Raw genomic sequence first — 24,503 nt, 5'->3', positions numbered from 1 at the left:
AACGTCGCTTTAATCTGTTGCATTGGTTCACTGTTGACTTTATATTTTCATCAGCCAGGGCCAGAAGTTCTCTTCTAGGTAAGACATTCCCATCAATGACAATATAAATGCTTCCTGACCACTGTTATTTGTAGGGGCCGGAAGGCAGCTGGCACATACCAGCCCTTGTATTCTTAGAAAGTGATTCATTAAATGGATGTGTGTACATCCATGAATCACACGGGATCTCTTTTTATGTAAGTTTCGAGGACCAGTGGTCTTATATTTTTAAATGCCAGCTTGTGGAAACCCCACTGGCTTCCCCTGCCGTGAATACACTGGTTGCTTGAGGAGCTATCCCAAGGCACCATTCAGAGGCCGTCATTTCACTGTGAAGACTGTTAAAAAGAATAATTGGTATCAATAACACTTACCTGTGTATGCAGAGGGAAGGTTACCCAGCCATAACAAGCCCAGATTCACACAGCCACTACTTAAAACAATGCAATGTTTGGGATTTATGAGAATAAACCCTGTCAGGAATAATGCCCTTATGGGGGCCTTCTTGATTAATTTGGCATATTCTAATGTGTACTCACAGTTCAATCAAATCTGCCATGCGGTTATAGGCTAACGTGCTTGCCTACAAGATGCAAACGATACACACCGGAAAGGTTCCCTTCTCAAAAAGAGGTAATGGCTTTCGATGCCCTTCTGACTCTTGTGTTCCTCTAAAACAGCCATAGGACTCTTTCCAGTGCAAAATCTGCAACATTACTAGTGATTATCGACATCGCTCAAGGGTACTGGAAAAATGAGGGGGAAGCATTACCATTACATAGAAAGATGGATCAAGCATGAATCAAGATGGAAGGAACACCAGCAACAGATACAGTCAAGCAAGGGAAGGAGCCCCCGAACAACAAGGATGAGGACGACAGTAACACAACAAAGAGCGTCGCTTAACCTGTTTTGTCAGAGCTGGTATTGATGGTATTGGTAGTGATGGAGGTGAAGGTAGTCTTTGCGCTGTCCTTGGCAGTTACAGATTTCTGCTTATTTTTCATGGCTTCCAGTGCTTTGAGCTTCTTGGCATGTTTCGTGCCTTTGTAGTGGGCCGCAGCCTGGCTCTACAAAGGAGAACAAAATGAACCATGCAATCAGGCTCATTTCTAAACTGGCATTCTCTGTATTACTGCAAATACAGACTCCCTTTCAATAATAGGTACCATTCACGCGAATCGTGGCTGTGGTCAAACGGTGGGGTTCTATTCAGAATGATGCTACGAAGCAAAGGGAATCAAGTTCTAAAACCTCTGGATGGAAGGAAGAAATATTCTATTGCTTCTCTTCAGAAAAATGTAGATGGACACTAACATAGCAACAACATTTTCTTTGTGGAGTGGGAGAAAAAAAAATAAGAATTTACAACTGTATTGCCTTTGTTCTGTCACAGAAGATGCTGGGCTCCCAAAGATTAACAAGGGCCCTAGAAAGAGTAGCTCTCACCTTCTTGGCTCCGGAAATATGTTTCTCCTTCTACAATGTGTCTTGTTAATACAGGACCCAACAGGCGTCTACCAGGAAAAATTCACCGATAACAAGGGAAATAGGCACCCTGGAGGCTGAGATGGGAGCGTGAGAGTTCAAAATCAAATGCACTGCTGAAGTCCAAATGGAGTATATGGAAGCTAGGCAATTTTATGATTCTTTCTTTCTCTTTGCTTCCCACAGAGGGTAGTCTGAGTTCAAGGTATTCTTTCAACACGTGTGTCCTTTGTGCCCTTGTCCATTGCCAGGAGGATCCAGTGTGTTTTGAGCACTTCATGGGGCCGATGCAATACTTTTGCCTTTGCTTTCTGAGATTTCTATAAATAGTAATATATATATTCCCAAGTTTATATTTTCTTAACCTTATCTTTTGGTATTGGAGAGACAATGAGATAGAAAATCATCTTTAAAAATATATATTTATTAATGTTATTTTATTGGTGGTGACGGGGAAGCCTTTGTGGTTTAGGGTGAGGTGGAAGTGGGCAGGGAGGTTCTTAGATTAGAAGGTTTTCCAGCTCAAAACCTTTAAAACTATGACCTCACAAGGAAGAAATCTCGGTGGAGGACTAATTCTGTATAGTATCTACGCATCACTTCCCATGACTTATTTAAACTCAATGTTCCATTTTGCCAGAAAAATGCACATTGGCCTCTTCATCACAGCAACTGTAGTAGGTAGGGTGTTGCAGTATATCTTTTTATAAGTAGATAAATATATAATCCACACCTTCATTTGCATCATTCTGACAAGTATCCTCAAAGGACTAGGTACCTTTATTGAAAGAACACTGGACAAGGAAATTGTATATTAGAAACAGTTTGAACAGAGAGGACACTCATGCATCAGTTTTCCAACAACACATAACATCAAAAGACATAGTGTGAGTCAAAATATGAAGTTAAGACTTACTATAGTTAATTGAGGAACCAGTGATAGATTGGATTGGTTTGATTCTACATGGAAAATGCTATTTTTTTTTTTTTGCGGTACGTGGGCCTCTCACTGCTGTGGCCTCTCCCGCTGCGGAGCACAGGCTCCGGACACACAGGCCCAGCAGCCATGGCCCACGGGCCCAGCGGCTCCACGGCATGTGGGATCCTCCCAGACCGGGGCACGAACCCACGTCCCCTGCACCGGCAGGCGGACCCCCAACCACTGCGCCACCAGGGAAGCCCAGAAAATGCTATTGAGTGGTGTCCCTTTTTTCTCCTTCCTGATTTATTTCCAATAATTCAAATCCTTTGGGTATATCTTTTGAGGGCATGATGCTGTATTCAATTAATTCCACAATATATAGTCGGTCATCTTCTCTACACAGCTGATGATGTACTTTCCCTTAAAGCAAGGTTCATCTCCTACTCCTGGTATAGAAGTGAATGCTTTATGTATAATGCATATTAAAATATAAGGTTGAGATAAACAGTGCTATCCCCACATATACCTTCAAAATATATATTTTGTACATATACTTTCATTCTAAGGTTCCTGGCAAATCTATATTCTCGGTGGTATTTCAAATCAGATATGACTTTGTTTTAATACACCATAGGACCAGGTGAATGTCACTATTTTAGATATTAAGAAAGTTACTCCGAAAGAATCCTGACACTTAAGAGTGTACTTATATCCCGCGCCCCACGGCTGAAAAAAAAGAAACCCTCTGCACAGATACAGCTAAGCCAATGCTTCCAACAAGTGAAATGGCTCAGGGAGTTGTGGGGAAAAGAGAGTGATCAAATTACCAATAGTTGGTAGGCTCCCAGTTGAGACCCCTAATATATTAAAAAGCAGAACAAAAGAAGACAGTATGCACACTCACTTGTTAATTGAATAATAGTCCCAAAGCACCCTGATAATAATTAAAAATATCTGCTATTTAAAAAAAAAGCAAGTGAGCCTCCCACAGATTTGAAAAGAAAAAGTTGAATGGTATGAAGGTCCAAAATGCTATGGAGAGACCTGTAGAATTTCGGGGGAAATGTTGGATATAGTGGAGGCGGATCGGGGTAGGCTCAATGGGATTGTGGTGGTGTAGGGTGTGTGTGTGCTAGGGGTAGAAGTCGATATACAAGTTGTAAACAGAATGCAGACAGATAACCCTTCTGGATACTGTAAATTTTCTTTGTCATTGATCTTTATGTTTGTATAATTTATTGGACTGCTCTTGGGTTCTACTGGTATTAATTTTAATATCTATGTATACTGCCCCCTGAACTCTTCTTTTTTAGTATTCTTTTCCACTATGGTTTATCATAGGATGTTGAATATAATTCTCTGTGCTATACAGTGGGACATTGTTGTGTATCCATTCTCTCTATAATAGTTTGCATCTGCTAACCCCAAACTTCCAATCCTTCCTTCCCCCATACCTCTTCCCCCTTGGCAACCACCAGTCTGTTCTCTATGTCTGTGAGTCTGTTTCTGTTATAGGTAAGTTAATGTGTGTTATATTTTAGATTCCACATATAAGTGATATCATATGGTACTTGTCTTTCTCTGTCCGACTTCACTTATTATGAGAATCTCTAGTTGCATCCATGTTGCCGCAAGCCCCCTTGATACAGGTGTGTTGCATAAAGGCGTGTTCCTTGTGTAAATGAAGAAAGCCCAGACAGCTCTCCTTACCCTGTTAGCCCACTTCACTGGACTGGACAGATTTTTCAGCCACATCTAACCTTTCTGTGACTGTAGACAAAGCTGCAGCCTAAGAAGGAATCATGTGTGTAAAAAAAGACACAAAGAGATGTGTCTTTGGGGCTCATCTGCTTTGCCTTTGGGCAGAGAGGTGCTGGGTGTACGTGGCATGCCATTTTCCCTCCAAGGTTGTCTCCTAGTATTTCTTAGCCAGTCTCTGAATCAAGTCATCCTCAGAAACCTGGGAACCATCGAACACAAACAGACTATTATTTTTCACAGGAATGATTTCAAAGTTAAGTAAGTATACTACTTCATCACAGCACATGTCAGAATTCTGTATTTTAAAACTCAAAGAGAATTAGGTGATCAAAGTACACAGAGAACAAGAAAACATTGCTTTCATCAAGTTCCTTTTAGATCATAAATGGAATATTCGGGTATAGTGTAAAAATCACTATCGCCGACCTTGAACTAGCACATGACACCATGAAATCTAACAAGTGTCATCCCAGAGGCAAGCGGTGACATTCAAGATATGCACACACATTCCTGCGGAATAGTGATGCCACTTTAAATGTCAGCACCAATCCTAGCCTTCAGTAGCCAGTCAGACTTTTCAATCTTCAAAATTTGTCTTCAGTATTTCAAAAAGCCTTCAGGTTTAAATGCAACTGAAGTTCCAAAGTAGATAAAAATAACCGTGAAATGGCGAACACTTGGAAGAGTTTCATCATTTTGAAACACATGCGCACATATACACACATCTATTTTGCTTATCTATGAGGCTTTGTTATAAAGCACTATTATTCTGTGAAACTCACTGCAAAATTAATGTTCATGCATCCTTTTATTCCCTTAGCTCCAATACCTTGTACAATTTTAATCTGCATGTCTTTGGCATAAAGTCTCGTGATAGGCTTTTGAAGAACTAGGAAGTTTACTATAAGCATACATATATGGCAATGATAACTAATTCATTTTCATGAACACATGATTTCAAAAAGAACGAGGTGGTCTTTGTTAGTTTCTGATGTCATTTCATTTTATCACATTAAATATTTATTAAAATAAAATGAACATTATCCTATTAAAGTGTAACATCAGAAAAATAAAGAGTGGTTATGAAAGAAGTTACCATCCTCTTTGGGGAGACAAGAGATAATACTTGAACAGAGGAATTCTTTATTGTTTAAGAAAATTATCTGATTTCAAAACTTTAACTTAGATTGTTGTTTTGGATATAAAAAAAATGATAAAAAGATATAGTATCCTAAACTCTAAAACACTTACTTTAGATTTTTATTTTGAAAACTATTGAAAAACTACTCCTGGAAAAAAGTTTAAAATTTGTATTTATCTCTGTGCAGTTGTTTTTTTTTGTTTTTTTGTGTTTTTTTTGCGGTACGCGGGCCTCACACTGTTGTGGCCTCTCCCGTTGTGGAGCACAGGCTCCGGACGCGCAGGCTCAGCGGCCATGGCTCACGGGCCCAGCCGCTCCGCGGCATGTGGGATCTTCCTGGACCAGGGCACGAACCCGTGTCCCCTGCATCGGCAGGCGGACTCTCAACCACTGCGCCACCAGGGAAGCCCTGTACAGTTCACTCAAATCTAATATGCCATCTGCATAGGTTCAGCCATGTGGATTAAGACCAGTATGCATTCTAACTGTTCAGTGGCTTGTTAAATATTTTGAATATCACTTTTGTATATATCAATAGAAAGTTTCTAATGATTCTATCTTAATTTGCTTCTTATCAACTCTCAGTTTCATTTAATACTCATATAAAGCATTAGTTCTTAAAGTGTGGTCCCCAGATGAGTAGCAGCAGTGGCAGCTGGGAGCTTGTTAGAAATGCAGGGAATTGTACCCAACATCTTATAATAACCTATAATGGAGTATAATCTGGAAAAAAGAATGAATCACTATGCTGTACACGTGAAACTAACATAATACTGTAAATCCATTATACTTCAATTAAAAAAAGCAATAAGATGATATTCAGTGAATTTGAAAAAAAAAAAAAAAAAGGAATGAAAATTCTCAACTTCTTTCCCAGACCCACTGAATCAGAAACTATGGCTATGAAGCTCAGCAATCCGTGTTTTACAACCTTTCCAGGTGCTCCTGAAGCATACTAAAGTTTTAGAACCACTCATCCTAAATATTAGTACATCTTCTCCAAAGATGGCCCCTTCTTGTATAAGTGGCCAATGTCTAGGTTTTAAAAGATCAATATATAGTCATTTGAAGATTGAACCTTTCCATATGTCTAACTGCGAGTAATGTGTATTACTCAAGAAAAATAATCAAAAGTTTCTTGCCTTAAAAACAAGCCGTAAAAGGAAGTAAAAAATAACTCAGATAACATAGGGAATTGGGGGACTTCTATACAAGAGGGATGAATTCAAGATAGTAGATCAATCTTGGAAATCTTGTAACTCTCAAACCCCATATAAGTGCTTTCCAAGCCTTTGTGATTCTCTCTGTACATTTTACCTTTTCTCTCCAAGCTAATTATTGTTGCAGCATGACCTCTGACCCCACTGTTTGTATCTCTATGTTGAATGCTTTACTGTGATCCATTTGTGCGGGGGTGGGGGGGGTGGGGGGGTGGGCTGGGGGAATCGCTAGTTCTGTAAAAAAAAAGCAAAAGCAAGGCCCTGTGTCATGTCTCTTAAAACCTCACTATAACAAGCATCTAACTCACTATTATATTTGCATTAACTGATTCAGTGTTAGCCATGGCTAAGTTCTTTCCTTATGTACTTAAGGCTGTTTTAATTGAAGGAAACTCCTAGCCAGCAGGCAAATAAAAACCACCCTAGTTAGCCAAGAGACTGCCTTCCCTCTTACTCCACTTAACAAAATATTTGAAGAAGAAATTTCAAGATAGAATAGTTTATGGTTATACATTTTCCTTACTGATGTGAAGACATGTACTTTTCAAATTCTCTTACTCAATGGGGAAAATGACATAAGAAAGACATTTTTGTTCCTTAATTACATGTCCCAGAAAGAATATTTAACAACTTATTTTAATCTGTGATTGTGCAGCTAACATTTAGGTAGATGACTACAATATGAATAAAAGTGAAAATTCACTTGCATTGAGTCCCAAAGTGAAAAACATGAATCAGTTAAGAGTGTTCTCTCTGAGCTCAAATGATTGATGCCTTACTTTAAATGTGTTCCTGTCTTCTGTACTCTTCAATACAGAAATCAATAGTACCTGCCTCAGGAACAGAAAAATAGAAAAAAAAGAAAGATAATACCACAAGAGTAGGGTCATTTTTACACACTACCAGTAGTCACTGAAAAAACAAATTCTAAATAAACATAGAGAAAAAGAAGAGAGGCATGTCACAATTTCTCAGATATATTAGGTAACTAACTTTTATAAGCAACAAAAATACCTTGTCACTAAGTGGTTGCGAAAAAAATCTCGATGGACTCACTTATCTTTTTCAAAGTCTTCTCAACTCATCTAGAAACTTCATGATTTTTAAATATTAAATACTTAATGTTTTCAAGTATCTAACGTGGATGATAAAAATAGCACTTATTTGAGTAAGAGAGGCTAATTTGAGAGTTTTTGCCTGGCTCCTGTTGTGAAACCACCGTTCCTGTATGTCTGGGGTACAAACAGCTGACCCCGTGACCTCTAATGGTGGGGTCCTGACTGGGAGACACTGGCTGACAGTGGGCTTTGGAAGCCGGTGCTCATGATCTGATACCGACCAGGGTTCTTGGCCTTCTCCGATCAATAGAAATTGATAAGAGGACAGACAGGAAATTCAGGCAAGGCTTAACAACAGGTTCCCTTGCTCACTGCCCTAGCGGGGGCGAGCTGGCTCCTTATATGGGGTGAGAGGAGGGGTGTGGCCAGGGCTCAGGCTGGAGGTGTGGCTTAGGTGGTCTGCCCAGCCCTTTGGTGGTGCTGAGTGCAGGGGGCATGCACGGTGCCCTGCTTTTGCTCCCGATTCCTGAGAAGTGGCAGTTGGGTTTTTGGTCTTTTTTTTTGTATCTTATTGTCCATAATTTGCCCCAACTGTGCATGCACGCAGTTATTTTTAGTCCCTTATAGTTACTTTGTATTTTGTTGCTGGAGGAGACATTTGTCCAGGTGCAAGCCCTGCAGCAAAGGGGCCCAGGTCCCAGGCTGTCTCAGATCTAATTGAGCCAAAAGGAACATTTGGTTCTGGTGAAGTTTGCTCAGTCTTTTGGGGATCTTTCTGTAAATGAGAGACCGCAAATGAGTTTTAACTCTACTGATATAATCACGATAATTTCTTGTAGGAAACTGAGAGAAATCAGAAAAACCAGTGTCTAACTACTCAACCAGCGTACAATAGCCCTTCACCATGTCCACAGCTGAACACTCCCCTCAGTGCGTGACTGTCACCTACCCTTGGAAAGTGTGGGGGGAATTAGACATGTTGAATCTAATCATGTCTGAGGGTCAAGCTGTCAAAGGTGTTGGTATCAGATGCAGAGAAAAACTTTATTTCCGGGTGTGACCTGCATGCTTCCCCTAAATCGTCCCAATCTCCTCCCCCAAGAAACCTACCCACCCATCACCCCAGTCATGATGTCTGCTCTCTAACAAGAATAACTGCCTCCAGTGTAGATAAATGAGGGAAAGCCCTCCCTTTTATTCTCTTAAGGAAAATACCACAAGAAGAAATCATTTTCAAAGCCTTCTCCCTCTGCCTGGAGCACCTTCACTTGCCTGACAGATACCTGTTCATCACAGGTCACCAGCTCCATGTGGCCTTGGGTACAGGAAGTGACTCCTTATAGCACTGACGTCACTGCCATAACTAGGGTTAAATGTCTGTTTCTTCTGATACAGAGTAAGTTCCTCAACAGAGAGAGAAAGACATCATCATTTTGTCCCTGAGACCTAGCAGAGATCTCTAAGTAGGTTCCTATTAAATGCACCTTGAATTAATTTCACATTTTGATTTTAAAATATAAATATGCATATGGTGTCTCAATGGATTCTGTATGTGGACAGGGTGCAGCTTAATTCTCTGCCATTCTTTGGCACTTTGCGTTATCTGTTGAACACACTTCAGGCCATATTTATAGCACTTAATGCTAGAAAAGTATCTGGCAGAAACACAAACTATTATCTTTTCTCAGAGAGAAGCTTACCATCACCTGTAAATTGTGCTATTTATGGGAGCTCTCTTTGCATGGGATGCAGCAAGGAATAACATGGAGATTGTTTCACTTTTTAAACATTTTGATGAATAACGTTTTTGGTTATTTTTTTAAATCTGGGAAGTGCCATGAATGTTTCCGGTGATGATTTTTCATTTTAAGATTTTTCTATAAGTCCAAATTCTCTTAAATACACATAGAGAAATTTTCAGGATGTGGAGAACGCTATTTCTCTCTTAACGCTATGGTTAAAGTTTCCAAATGGAATATTTTCTCTATATTGCTCTAAAACAATATACAGAAATTAACTATGACATGATTAACCCATTTTCCTCCCTACAAATCCACATAATAATCTATACCCTGCATTTGCTGAAAAAGAGCATCTTTCATTTGGGGAAAAATATTAAATTCCCTGCTTCTCTGTACATCAAGGAAGGCCTCCTCCCTCTAGTTTTATAGCATTCCTCATCTCTAATTCATGAATCTGAGAATTGTCCTGATTGTTCTTTTGATGAATTTGTTTCAAAGATCCTTGCTGAAATATGTAATTGTAAATGAGATTTGTGGAGCCCACAAAATATATGGTATATAGTTGAGCAGACGTTTTCTCAGTGTTTAGTACTATAGCATTTTTCTGAAGCACTTTGGGTGCACCGGGAAGAGATGGGATTGGGACCATAAATAACCTCGAGAACCTCAACTCCGATGGGCATAGCACACCCGTATTCCAGGTTTTTCACTGCTCATTCAGTCACAAAGGACTCACTGAACAGTGGCTAAACACTTCTGTAGTTATGGGGACAGTTGTAGTTATGGGGACAGAGTAGAGAATGAGGCACACTGATAAATTCAGCCAGATTAATACATCTTCTCTATTAAAAATACCATAGGCTGAATTGGGCGATTGGGATTGACATATATACTGATGTGTATAAAATTGATGACTAATAAGAACCTGCAGTATAAACAAACAAACAAAAAAAAAACAAAAAAACAACCAATACTAAACCTTCTTTGGGTTATTTGTATGGAAAGATGTTAATATAAATGTTTCAGACATTACATGAAATTTCTAAAAATCTTGTATGTTCTGTTATAATGTTATGTCATAATTCTAGTTATTACTTTAAAATGTATATCTCAGAAATAACTAAATTTCCTTGTCAATTGCATTATTATGAACTTTCATCAGATCTTTAACCATGGTCATTTTTAAGTCTTTTGTCATTTACAGACAGTTCTGGGTGTACTCTGATGCTTTTGCAAATATGTTCCTATAAAAGGGTTTCATCTTCAAGGAGTTCATGGAAAAGACTCTGACAAGTACAGGTTTCTGGTAACTGACTATACTGCTGAACTGAATGAATAAGCATTTTCAGAACTCTAATGGAAAACTGATGAACTCATAAAAGTGCTAACAAAAGATCAAGATGAAAGAAAAAATTAATTACATGGGAGTGAGTGAACTGATAGAATGATTATAATTCTTGTGACTTTCTGTTTGAATAAAAAAAAAACCCCCCCCCCCAAAAAAAAAATACCATAGGCAAACTCAAATGATGAGAAAAAAATATAAGCCGTATTTGAAAGTCCTACCGCAAAGGGGTTAAGCTCTATGTTCCATGAAAAGTATCTAGAAAATTAGGAGGAAAAAACAACAGCCATTAGAAAAACTGGCAAAGCCCCAACCCAATTCAATGAAATAAATTATGACAAACTACCTAAGGCTTCTTGGGACAGAATATGGGCTCAATAATGAGAATAAATGCTAATTTTTGTCAAAAGAAAGGAAAACTAATGTTCATTTGTATAAATCACTTTGGTGCCTAAGTTAGAGAACTCTTGAGATGGATGCAAATTGTGAAAAAATTGTATTTTTGTGGAAATTGTGGTTCTAGGAAAAAAGGAAAAGAAAATGCTTTTAATTAAGAGAAGCTCAGCCAACCTGACCTGACCTCAGGACACCCTTTTGACCAAAGAGGTCTGAAGTGAGACATTTTATGGGCAAAACCTGGGGAAATCCACCCAGCTTCTCAAATAAGAGTTTCTTCCTGGACTTAGGAACATATTTGGTGGGCAGAAAAAAGCATTTGTTTTTGTTGCCATTGTCTTCAACTTTCATTTACCAAAGTTGCAGAAAGAAATGGCTTTGGCCTTGGATTAACTTTAGAAGAAGGCTGAGCAAGAAAGAGACAATGACTGCAGAAGACTGATTTATCTGGACATGTATAAATGCCTGATTTCCTATTATGCCAAATTTCTTCCCATGGCATAAATAAAATTGTGTTTATGGGGCTTCCCTGGTGGCGCAGTGGTTGAGAGTCCGCCTGCCAATGCAGGGGACACGGGTTCGTGCCCCGGTCCGGGAAGATCCCACATGCCGTGGAGCGGCTGGGCCCGTGAGCCATGGCCGCTGAGCCTGCGCGTCCAGAGCCTGTGCTCCACAACGGGAGAGGCCACAACAGTGAGAGGCCCGCGTACCGCAAAAAAAAAAAAAAAATGTGTTTATGTTTCCCGATTGACCATGGTATAGATGAGTTGTATTAGCAAGAAAGAGTGCCAATCCCAACAGATTAGGGTTTAGAGAAAACTTCCACAAACAGGTGCTGAGACCACAGTATCCCTCATGTTCATTCAGTAATTCTTGGGAGCATTCTGGCCAGAGGGTTTTTCCCCAGGGTGATGCTTGGAGGAAAAGATAAGTGATTCATAAATGCATTGAGGAGATCCTGCTGGTCCTTTACCCAGGGGATGTTAGTGTGGGGCTTTTATGGAATGCTTCTCTGGGCCATGTGGTGTGCTAAAGGCTATATATGAATATTCTCACTGATGCCTTACAAAGACCTACAAGGGAATTGCAGTTATCAAGGGCATCTTATACATGAGGAGACTGAGATCCTGAAACTTAGAGCAGCTCAACTGTGTAGGAAGGGCAAAAGCACTTGTACTCCAGAGACCACACTTATAACTCCTTAATCCCAATGGGGGTGGACGATGGAAAACAATCCTATTATGTGACTTTATTATGGCTAAGCTTGCACAGAACACAGGTAAGACTAAATAGATATTAAGCTCATTAATAAAAAAAAAAGTTGTCAATTTCTGTGGTCATTAATTCATTTAATTTCACTCAGAGTTTATTGCAGGACCATGTTTTAGATACTGTTATTAGCATCATTCTATCTGAGGGTCTACCCTAGTTAGATTCTTTCAATACCAGGTCCAATAAATTAATGCTGATTTACTAAACAAAGTGTTTGATTATATCCCAAAATATGAAGCCTTCAGGCATCAGGGAGTATCTTTGGGCACAAGTCAGTTCTGGCACAGAGAGACCTGTAGGTACAGTTCAGTGTTATGTTTTTTACTCTCTGTTCAAATGGAAGGCTGCTCAAAGGTCTTAAGAAATACAGAAACACATGGGCTTCCCTGGTGGCGCAGTGGTTGAGAGTCCGCCTGCCGATGCAGGGGACACTGTTCGTGCCCCGGTCCGGGAAGATCCCACATGCCGCGGAGCGGCTGGGCCCGTGAGCCTGCGTGTCCGGAGCCTGTGCTCCGCAACGGGAGAGGCCACAACAGTGAGAGGCCCGCGTACCACAAAAAAAAAAAACAAAAAAAAAACATAAACATGCTTGCATTTTTACGAGATCACTAAGGAGCAGAAGGTTCTGTTATTATTGTGAGGGTTCATGAAGAGATGGCCACACCTAAGAAATGGATGATGATGGTGAAAGTAGAGAGAGAAGAGTGCACACGTGTGATTAATATGTAAGTTGGAAACGTCAAGCATTCATGGTGAATTTTGAGGGGAGGTCGCAAAGATGCTCTGATGGCTTCTGCTTGTAAACGCGTGATTAGGGGTTCCATTTCCTAGAACTGCTGATATTCAAAGAAGCCCAGATGTCTGGGGGAAGAGCGTGGGCTGGTTTGGGATATGTTGAGTTTGAGGAGTCTTTAAAACATCTAAATAAAACATGCACTCTGCAGTTAGCTATATGGTCTGGAGATTAGACATGAAGTCTGGGCCATAGCTAAATTGGGGAGTTATCAGCAACAGATGGTAACTGAAGCTGCTGGGAAATGCCATTTGAAAGGCAAATAAAAGATTTTTTCCTGTTTAACCACTGAAACACAATCCTTAATCAGCTGCAACATTTGAATGAATGAACTAAGCCTCCAACTGACAGTGTATATGCAATAACAGATTTTCAAATTCTTCATTGAGCTAGAGTATACTTCATCGCTCAGCTTTTTTTTTTTTTAAAGTCTTTTCTGAAAGTGCTTAAAATCTTCAAGTTTCAGCAGAGAGAGAATCATTCCCTTTTCATCCTCATGCCAAACTGAGTTAACTAGAAGGAAAGTGATAGAGACAGAGTAAAAGGAAAAAATAGGTGATTAAATCCCACTAAGGAATCGTAAGTAAAGAAAAAAGTATGGGAGACCCCTGTAAGTTAATAATCACTCAAGAAAGCAGGTTTGCTTAGCCACAAACCAAGCAGGCTTACTTAGCAAAAAAAAAAAACGTGCAACGGAAGCATGAGACATGCCCCCAAATAATAAAACAATGCTGGAATGAGACCCACATCCTGCACAGTGTGGTAAGTTAATGATTCCTAGGACATACTCCTTTGCGTGCACTAAAAACAAAATATAAGGAAAGGGTGACATTATAGTGAAACCCTGAGATGATTTACCACATTTTAGTATATGTGAGTACAGTATAGTATGTTTAGTATATGCCTTCTTGTTTATTTCCATTTCTCCATGGCAGTCCTGGTTTGACCATGAAAGGACAAGAAAACTCCCCCACCTGACATGAAGAAGGAGCTGATGATGGAAGCGTGACATCTACTCAACAGTGAGGAAGAAGGTGGTCTTCTCCCCCTCCCCACTTTTCCTTTGATTATAAAACTGTAGCCCACTAAGTTCTCAGGGCAGCACCCTTTTGCCTGCCCACTTGTAAACCTCACAGCATCCTATTTTAATAAATCACTTCGCCTCTCACTGACTTCTTTCTGCACTGGGCCATAAAGAACCGGAGCTCCTCAGAGCCCCAGAAATGCATCTCTGAAGTTTCAGCAGGACACATTTCTCTCTGTTACGTGAAGTATCATCCCTCAGCGTTTGGTCTCTAGAAACTAGATTTATAAAGATAAAAGTTTTATCAGTAGAGCAGTAAAATGAGGATTGATAAAGTCTGACTACTGAAAGCTACAATGAGGTAGCCTCCAAACCTGGCAGAACCTGGTCCTTCTCTCTGAGTTAAAATTATAGTGGATGGAATTAGCCATTTACAGGAACCTTATTAAAGGGCAGGTCAAAAGCAAGGAGGCAGGATGGGAGTCCTAATCAAAGGCTGACTAAATGTAGAAGAAGACTGTGCTTAACGAATATTATTAACATATCTGAAGTGAGGCTATGTTAGTTGAATAGGTTTCATCCTGGCTTCTAGAAAAGGGGACTTTAAAGACCAACTTCATATAGATTTTTTTCTCTCTCTCCCTGATAAATATAAGGAAAAAGAAAACTAATCTTACTTTCAAATATGCCATCTGTCTCTATTATGATCAAAGGAGAAAGGGTCTGTTCTATAATCATTTTTATTTATTAAAATGTAATAAAAATTTTATAAATGTGATACTTAAAAATGTCTCAATAATTATAAATTTTATGCACTCTCTGGTTTCTACATGTGAAGAAACTAACAGCTGCAACATAGTTAGATGACTAAAACCATTTTTTCAACATGTTCAAATGTTAATTTTGAATTTTTTTTTTTTTTTTTTTTTGGTATGCCGGCCTCTCCCGTTGCGGAGCACAGGCTCTGGACGCGCAGGCCCAGCGGCCATGGCGCGCAGGCCCAGCCGCTCCGCGGCATGTGGGATCTTCCCGGATCGGGGCACGAACAGTGTCCCCTGCATCGGCAGGCGGACTCCCAACCACTGCGCCACCAGGGAAGCCCTAATTTTGAATTTTTAAACTGACTTTTAATTTCCATAGTTTGGGGCAGGAGGTCAAAACAGGAACTGCGTTTGACATGTGTTTTTCCCGTAGTATTTGTGATTAGCACTAAAAAAAAAAGTAAAAAAGAAAGTTTTCTCTAAATAAGGGTAATTGAAATTTTGACTTGGCAAATATTGAGAAATTTCTAGGCCACTGGATTTTCTGTGGTATTATCTGAATCTCTAAATTGTTTGAACTTCCAAGGTGAAAGTAAGTTAACAAAATCAATAAACTCTACATTTTCATGACAAGCTGGAACATTTTGGATCCAGTCCTAAATATAGAAGTTGTCTAAGTGGTGCTTGGTAATATCACTGCTTCTACTGCTTAAAACAGCAAGTGATTTTCCCCCTTGGGCATATATTAACAATTTACTTTTTGCAGACAAATGCACAAATATGATTAGCTTTTGCAAATTGCTCTTTATTCTGTTACTGGTAAGTAATTTTTATATTATTACTGTGTAAACAGATGCTATTTTCCACTACATATTCAGCTATAATGAACTAATTTAATGTGTTAAAACAGCAAAAGAACTTCAAGAATGATTCAGTGATTCAAGATGCATGGAAACCAAGAGAAAAATCAAGCATGGAGTTTGCAAAATCATTCCAAACTTCAGTTTTCCACAAGGAATGTTTGGAGCCTCTGTTCCTTGAGGTTGTTTATTCAAAGAAGTGTTTTCACCTTTGCAGGGTGAGTCCTGCAAACAAACTTCAAAGGGATGAGCTCCTCTGCTGACTGTGCTCCCATTTCCTAAAACTTGCACTATGAATGTGATGCCTTTGGGTTAAAGATTAGATTTATTGATGTGCTTATTTGTCTGTTCATTTAAATCTTCATGTATTCAACATGTTTATGCTGTGGGGTATCCCAATATATAGATAGGCACTGCCTAAGAGGAACAAGCAAAGGAGATGAAGAAGATGTGGCCATGGAAATAGGACAAAAACCTAAAGAATCTGGTATTGCGAAAGCCAAGAGAGATAAGAGCTTCTGGAAGGGAATGGTTATCACTATTGCCTGTTGCTGTCACATCAGGGAAAAGGAGAGAATAGAAGTGTCCATCGGATTTCACAACCTGCATATTGTTGGTGATTATGATATAGGACAGGATAATTTAATGCTTAGTTAATTGAAACAATGGATTTTGGAAAGGTCTGGAATAAATGATGGATCCGAATGCTTGGTCATGGAGTTGCCGATTCAGGCGGCCTCCAGACACAAACTTCAACCTCCTGACACTATCATTCTGAACTGGGCACTATTATCTTATTTAATTCTACTAATATATGTTTCCTTATTTTAAGTGGATATCTGGAAGCAGACCTGCATTTCGATTCTATCATCTATAAATGTACAAAGATGAGTTAATAATTTAATAACATCAATGAGTTATCTTAAAATACTTTCACTTTAAAAAAAATTCCATAGAGTAGAAAATCTGAAAATCTTAAATCTTTAATAAAGAGAAGGAGTAATGTAGAATAACCTATAAACGAATGATCTTGTATTACTACTTTCAGGCTTTCAGGAATCTTTTTCTGTCATAGAAGGTGCTCAATATCTATTTGCTGAATGATAATTACGTATTATCATGCGAAAAATGAGATCACACTCTTTACTGTTATATAACATACTTTATTCACTTATTAATGTATCTTCAACATTTCTACGTTTGATCAAGATTGCGGGGTTCACGTCCTCGTGAGGACTTCTGCTCTGAGGAAGAGGTGATGTAGCTGGTACGGTAGACAACAAGCTAGAAAAGTGAAAGCAAGGTTCCCGAATAGAAGTCTCCTAACTTTATTCATACACCCAACATAAATCATTTCACCACCAGTATGAAATGTTCCCTATCCCTAAAATAGATACCTTTTGCAATGGTACAAAAGGTTATAGTCAGGTTACTGAGCAAAATGATTTATTAGTTACTGTGAAAGTATACTGTTAGATAAAGACTAAAAAAGAGTCTGATCTTAATGATCCATAGGAATATTAACTTTAGGCTTTCCTCCACAGATTAAGAGTTTACATTGACTATATCCTCTGGTATTCAGTCTCCTCAGTGTCTGCAATGGCTATGGCTGGCTAAATCACCAAAACCACGTGGAGTAAGCTGGTGGCAACCAGCAATGCTCACTGCAGAGATCATATAAAAGAAAAAAAGCATCTATGTTTTCTAAGTCTGTCTAGTTTAGGGTTTATTTGTTACAGTAGCTTAGAGTTAACGTAAGTTATCCAAACCCTTTCCATCGATTTTCAGGCGAGGAGCAAAGAACACATAGGTGCCCTAAAAATGATAAAAATAGCTACCAAATATTTGCCTGCTAATATATTCTATGTATGATTGAAGGGACTTTATGTAAGGTTTGTAGTTTCCCTCAACATTAGATTTTACTGTATCTATTTCACAGATAAGGAAACTGAGGTACATAATGTTTAAGTGACTTGCCCAAGGTCCATAAGGAGTAAACCTCAAAGGAAAGATGTGAAACCAGGTCTTTCTGTCTCCAAGCCTCACGATCCCTCCACAACACCAGACAGAATCGTTCAAATATTTCTGCTTTCAATGCAGATATTTAGCAGAGTGAAAAAAATAGATCTAGGAAGAACAGAAAAGATTAAAAAAAAAAAAAGTACCTAAGTGATAGAGAAGATTTCCCACTTTCTTCTATGATCCTCTATCTTTTAACACAGAAACTAGACAGAAAAATTTTTGTAATATTCTAGCCAGTTTCCAGGTCACAATGTCAGGGAGATTTATTCTTCTTTGGCCCGCAGCCAGATGACACTTCTCTTATACTTAAATGGCTATGTGTCTGAGTGACAAAGGATGAGTGGAAGTCATCTGCAGTATGTCCAGCTGGGTTTACTAAACTTCCCAGACACAGTTTTCCAGGCTCCTTCCCGTTCTGCCTGTTTGATTTAGTTGAGCATAACCATTTTGGAAGCTCCACATTAAAGATGTTAAAACCACAAGATGGAAGGGCCTAGATTCCTGAATCACCGCTTGGAAGAGATGCGCCAATGGATGAAGGACACATATTTCGGATGCTGCATGCATAAGCAACATTTAATTATCTGTGATTAGAGCCACTGTATAACTTTTGATTGATTTACACAACGGCCAGAGTTATATTAAACTAATGAATGCATCTATCTTCTTACTATGCTTTAAACCTAATAAACAGAGACTTCCTGGCCAATGTAAAGAAGAAAGGGCATGTGAGCAGATAGGCACAATTAATTAAGCCTGCAAATTTTTTTTTTAGCTAATATTTGCCTAAATGAAGCACCGAAGTGCTCTGAAAATCTACAGTTCCTTGATTTTAAGAGACACAAGAATGTAACTTGTCTTTCTTTCAGCTTCTTTAAGTATTTCTTTGGATAGCCTGGAGTAAAGAAACATCTAGGGGACGTGCTGAGCCACAGATCTGAACAGACCCAAGTCACCGTTTCCATATAATTCGTTGTCAATTCTTAGTAGATCACTGTTTCCCTGGTACGGTTGGCATACCCAGTTTCCCCAAATCCTCTACCTGAAACCAAAAGCAGAACCAAGACTCAAGGGTTTTCTCATCAAAGTCAGGTAATGTCTTCTTACCACAGTGCAATAGAATTTTAGTTTCTGATATTCTATTTAACTTTGACAGGATACATCAAAAGACCTCGCTCTTTCCTAAAGAGACCTACAAATGATTGATGAAACTCCCCACGATTTTAATATCATGCACTACTTTTTTCCCAAGAACCTTTCTAATCGACAGCCTTTTATGTTTCTTCATTTTTCCTCACTGCCCCTTCTCATCACACATTTAGAAAGCTTAAAAATTAAAATAATTTACTCATGCCTTTAAAAAAAAAATCTTTCCAGGAAACACAGCAAGATAATCTTGGGATTCTTTTTTCAGTCTTACCTGAATTTCACCTATCGATTTTAAGTCCCTTTTGTAAACATTCATTCGTTTTTCATTAACTTCAAGTGAAGAAGATAAGAGACGTGGGCTGGAAATGGGTGTGTAAATTCAAAAAATCCGTAAATCATTGTATACATCTTAATACAACCCAGAAGATCATTACCCCAAATCTATGAGCTAAACATTAGGCATACGTCTTCTTCTAAGTAAAATGGAATGAAACTAAGTTTGCATTTAAATTTTGGCTTACCACTCATGGACTGTGTGACCTTAAGCAAGTGACTATTCTCCAAACCTCAGCTTCTTCATTTGCAAAATTATTATAGGAAAGGCTGTTTTTTACTTCGTGAGAATCAAATTAAAAAAGTAAAATTTCAGTGCCTTGAACAAAGACTAAATTTGAGTGAGACATTCTGGAATCTCCATTCCTGTCTTTCATCTACTCACTCTTTATCACACTGTAACACTTATGTGGAAGGGTTAGCTTTTTCTCTATGCAATCCTCAGACTCATCCCCTTTTGGGAACCTCCACTAACGGCCCCCAATCAGCTATGCTAATGGGAGGAGGATATATCAATAGTCTTAGCAACGTAGAAAAAGAGATGCTAAGAATGTTTTCATAACAACTTACAAGGGTTACGCTATTATGATAGCATAAACCCTCAGCGTGAGCACACAAAGTCTGCTTCATGGGCATTTCGTTCTAAGGAACTTGAGAAATCTAAGTGCCCCTCCAGAGCCCAGGGGATGCAAGATCTGAAGTTGTCCTTTCCTGCTGTAGTTACACCTAAGGGAAAACAGGATGGCAGGAGTTGACCAGGTGACCAGATGACCAGCTCTGACAGAAGTGCAGGGAGAAGAGCTTTCCAGGGTGTTAAAGACTGAGAACACAGGAAAAGAGGAAATGAAGAAGATATTGAGGAGGAAGGAATTCCTGAGTCTTATCCAAAGGGACCAACATATGACTTTACGGATAGATAAATACCTAGGTAGAAGAGGTAAATACATTTGTGGGCAGGCATAGCCAACTGGTCTATGATTTCCTTACTGGCAAGGAGCTAGATCTTCCCAACCTAATATCATCGGCATAGCTGTGCTCTTAAAAGTGCTTACAAAGAAATCTTTCCTCCTTGTAGGTAACAGAGAATAAAAACTGCTGGGTTACAAGCTAGGAGTGGAAGGACATGGGAAAATTATCCTCAGCTTCTTGGTCTTCCTCCCCACAGATACTGGTGGATCTCTCTTCAGATGGGACTTGAGGACTTTCTTTGGGAGCCTCAAGAGGAAGGGATGGAGAAAAGGGATGTTGTAAGAGGTACCTTTCCGTTTAAACCCTTGGCTGCCACGGTCAGAGTATATTTTAAAGAAACAGGGAACAAGATATGTAGTGTTTCAGAAACATTCCTTTTTTCTTCCTCAAATATTCTAGCTCTTGTTAAGTTACATAAAAAGACACAATTCAGATTTACTTTTTCTTTAGCGTTTTGGTGGGAAAATAAACGATGGTTTTGTTGGGGTTTTTTGTTTAATTAAACGTTGGCTTGACTAACATCACACTTAGTTTCAACTCCTGCTCTCTCATTTTCTTTGTAATTCAGATACAGGTCACATTTCCCCAAGGCCTTTCAAGAGAACAGGGAACAAAATTGGAGTGCAAACTGCCAAAAGATGTATCTTCCCTTTTGTGGTGGCTGCAGGGAAGCACTATACCTAATGACATGTGTGGATTCTGTGGTCAGAAGACCTGGTTCAATCCCAGTCCCACTCCTTGAAGGTACAGGCAGGTACAAGCCAGAGCTTGAGCTTCTCATTAGCAAAGCCAAGGTAACAATCCTTGATTGTTTGTCCATTGATTCTTGCATCGAATGTTGTGAGAATCTGTACCATGGACTCAACTCTGGGCTAGATGTAGGGCTAGAGGTGAAAAAAACAGACTCAGTCCCCGTCCTTGGTGAGCCTGGCATCATAAGTATTAAAGGAGACTGAATTTAAAAAACGTCACATTCTCAATACATGATCATTATATCTATTACTGCTCAGGACACTGTAATTATTATGACACACAGATCGACCTTGGTGCAGGTAATGAGGCTTTTAGGGGATTTCTAGATTTCCAGTTTTTTTAAAAATCTGCAAAAAAGAGCGATCTGCTTTCAGATGAAGTGTTTCTCCCATGCTGGATTGCTGTTTGAATAACCAAAGTGGATCTGCATGCACATGTGTATGAATCATACGAAATTGTTAGCATTTGGCCAGTTTGACCTATAAAACCAGCAATTTCATATGTCCATCCTAATATGTCAGCAGTGGGAAGGTGGGCGTGAAAAGATGTAAGTGGGAAGGAGAACACAGAGTGGTGAATTTTGTACATGTTGCAAAAATTTCAGTCTATTCGGCATCACATTTAACTAAATATAGATTTCTGATAATTAGATTTTAAGATATTCCTAAAAATGGAACATTTTGGCTTCCTTCTGGCTATAGCTCTGATATAAATTCTCCAAGCCTAATGAAAAATGCTTTAAAAATTAAATCATCCGTATCCCATATCTGAAATGTAGGCAGCAATTGTACAAAAGTTTCTATCTGTCAGTGGTCCACAGTACAATATTCTGAGTAAATATTCCAAATAAAAACACTTTCAACAACTTCCAGGATCATTTTCTTCTTTAGATTTGTGTTTATCCTTCACCAATTCATCCTAGCACATACTGAGTTCATTCAGTGCTTATTGAACACCTAAGATGGCCAGAAAGTACTCTAGGTGCTGGGTATTCAAAAGCACACTTAAGGTAGTAAATCAGAGCATTTGACAGGGACAGATAGCCTATACAATTCATTATCTGGAACTCCAAAATATCCCTAACCTCTGACTTCTCAGAGTTTGTGCAGCTGGCCCCTACAGGTCCAGAAATTCGAGGGTTAAAGATCTTGTGACTCAAACCCTGAGTCTGTATTCCGTGAAGATGGATGTAATCACTGCCATAAACTGGCCAGTTATGCATAAAGCTACGGTGACAAACAAGGCCACAAGCCATCACACTGAAATTACTGATGAACTACCTAAACCTACAGTGAGTGAGAACAGGTAGCCCTCGCCCAGGACACTGCAGCTCTAAATCTTCCCAGTGGACTAAGAAATAAGCACTTCCCCGTTTCACATGAGTGGAGGAAGTCACTTCATCATTGGCCTGTCACATGAATTGCTGACACAAGAAACTTTTCCCCACTTAGAAAACCATAAGTACCAGGCGATCGCTTGCCAGTTGGAAAATGCCTATTTTTTTTCACCCACGCTGTCTCGTATTTGAAAATAAAGGTCGATTCTCTTTGCAGTACATTTTGGTGCACTAATCGTTTAAACTCTAGTTTGTTCCACTAATCCTCTAGCAGTAGACGTTTCGTGAATCTGTCAATGGTATACACATTTATTTATAACTATAGATGTGCCTCTATTATGCATCTCTATGACTCAACATGCCAACTGTCTGATACCTGAACAGCAATTCACTGGATACCATTTTCTAAAAATCTTAGGTCAAACCTGCATTTATTACACAAGATCTTGTGGTTTAGGATTAGAAGGTGAGAGAAAACCCAGAATCAACCTGTCAGTTACTGAGTCAAGCTACAAACTGCTCCCAGAATTAATTGATATCATCTATCTATATTTTAAAAAACAACGTAATGACTATGCACGTTCAAAGCTTTACTGGAAGAAAGAACTGACCAAAAGGATAGAATATACATTGGCAGGGCCTAATCAACATCAATTATCTAATTGAGGAAGAATGATCAAAGTATGACACCTAGCAAGCCTCGCCTCAGACACATAACTTGTGATTTTGAAAAGGTACTGAGTATGAAAAACATTACTCCCTTTATGCCAATAACAGATATAAGAAGGAAAAAGATGAACTCTAAATACCTACTGTGAATCTGCTGCTTCGCTTATAATACCCCCTTTAATCCTCAGAGACATCTTATGTTGTAGTGTTAGCATCTTTACCGTACAGGTGAGAATCTGACATGCATAGATGTTAAAAAAACTTGCACAGAATTATACAACAAATAAGCACTGAGATAGGATTAGCCGGATCCAAGTCCCTTAGACTTTCCCTTCACAAAGTTGGAGCAGATAGTAATGTGGAAAATAACTCCTTCGTCATCTGAACTTCCACGGTGGGCCAGGTGCACAACTGACACTTGGGTCCTGGCGATTTCTCAAGGGATTATCCAAAGACTTGAACAGATTGCTCCATCAACACCCAAAGATGTTTACATCAGCAGCTTTAATATAACCCTCCAACCATTCTCCAACTAAAGGTGGTTCAGCTCTGTCACAGAGAAGCTGGGACTAGACTCATCTTTTCTCAGCGGCAATCCCTCACGTGCTGACCGGAGAGAGAGCTGGGGTCCAGCTTTACACATGCCACTCAGTCCAATAAGCACAGCTGTGCTGAGAAGACCTCTTTCTCTAAATTCTCTCGCCAAGCTGAATTTTATGATCTTCACTGGCAGAGGATCAAATGCAAACTCCTAACTTACAGCCAAGTTATTTTACAGCAGCTGTTGGGAGAACTAATTTAGAATGCAAATCTGGTCCTTAATCTACGGGAAAACTGTTGCAGTGATGGATGGCTTTTGAGGCAATAGTTCAGGAAAGACACCCCTAATGCCTTCTAGCATTACAGAAGAAGAAATATGTAGCTGCCGTTTGTTTTTATTTGCTTGGGAGCAATTGCCCCTCTAGGGAGGACTTGGAGTCCTACGGAAAAAGGGTCCAGGTGTTTAAAATCTGCCTCAACTGTCTTTTCCACATAAGTAAAATCGAGATCAGAAGAAAGGCGTGGAGACTATGTTTCAGATAATGTCTCCTTAGGATGTAGGACTCCAAGACTTTAGGCTAAATCATCTATAGGATAAGGCAACTGGATGTAACAAGAGAGTGAAAAATCAGTAGCCATCACTGATCCTGCCTATAGAATCCTGTTACTCGAGGTATCAAATAAAGTTGATACAGTCTTTTTTCTTTTTATTCCTTTACTTGCCAGTTAATGGTGACCTTCTAGAACACCGAATGCATGAAGCGTTCACGGAACCATTCCACAGCTTTGATCCTCATGCCTTTAGTCCAACAAAATCTTAGAAAATACTCAGTTCTGGTTATGAGGAAGTTTCTTACTTTTTCCGCTGAGTGACTGAAGAAACCTGAGCCTGAGCAATACCTATGAAGAT

General features: G+C 39.3%; 1 protein-coding gene across 2 annotated transcripts in view; it reads right to left on the bottom strand.

Annotated features, from left to right (window-relative positions):
* The window catches only part of ZNF385D (zinc finger protein 385D), a 327,336-nt gene that overhangs the window by 91,232 nt on the left and 211,601 nt on the right, over nt 1–24,503 (bottom strand). For both annotated transcript variants that reach the window (XM_032631619.1, XM_032631620.1), the window contains exon 4: nt 947–1,109. In XM_032631619.1, the coding sequence (XP_032487510.1) occupies nt 947–1,109 (163 nt within the window). The remainder of the gene's footprint in view (nt 1–946; nt 1,110–24,503) is intronic.

This window comes from Phocoena sinus, chromosome 4 (genome assembly GCF_008692025.1).
Source record: "Phocoena sinus isolate mPhoSin1 chromosome 4, mPhoSin1.pri, whole genome shotgun sequence".
In the NCBI taxonomy this organism is placed as follows: Eukaryota; Metazoa; Chordata; class Mammalia; order Artiodactyla; family Phocoenidae; genus Phocoena; species Phocoena sinus.
This window is presented reverse-complemented; position numbering and strand designations above follow the sequence as displayed.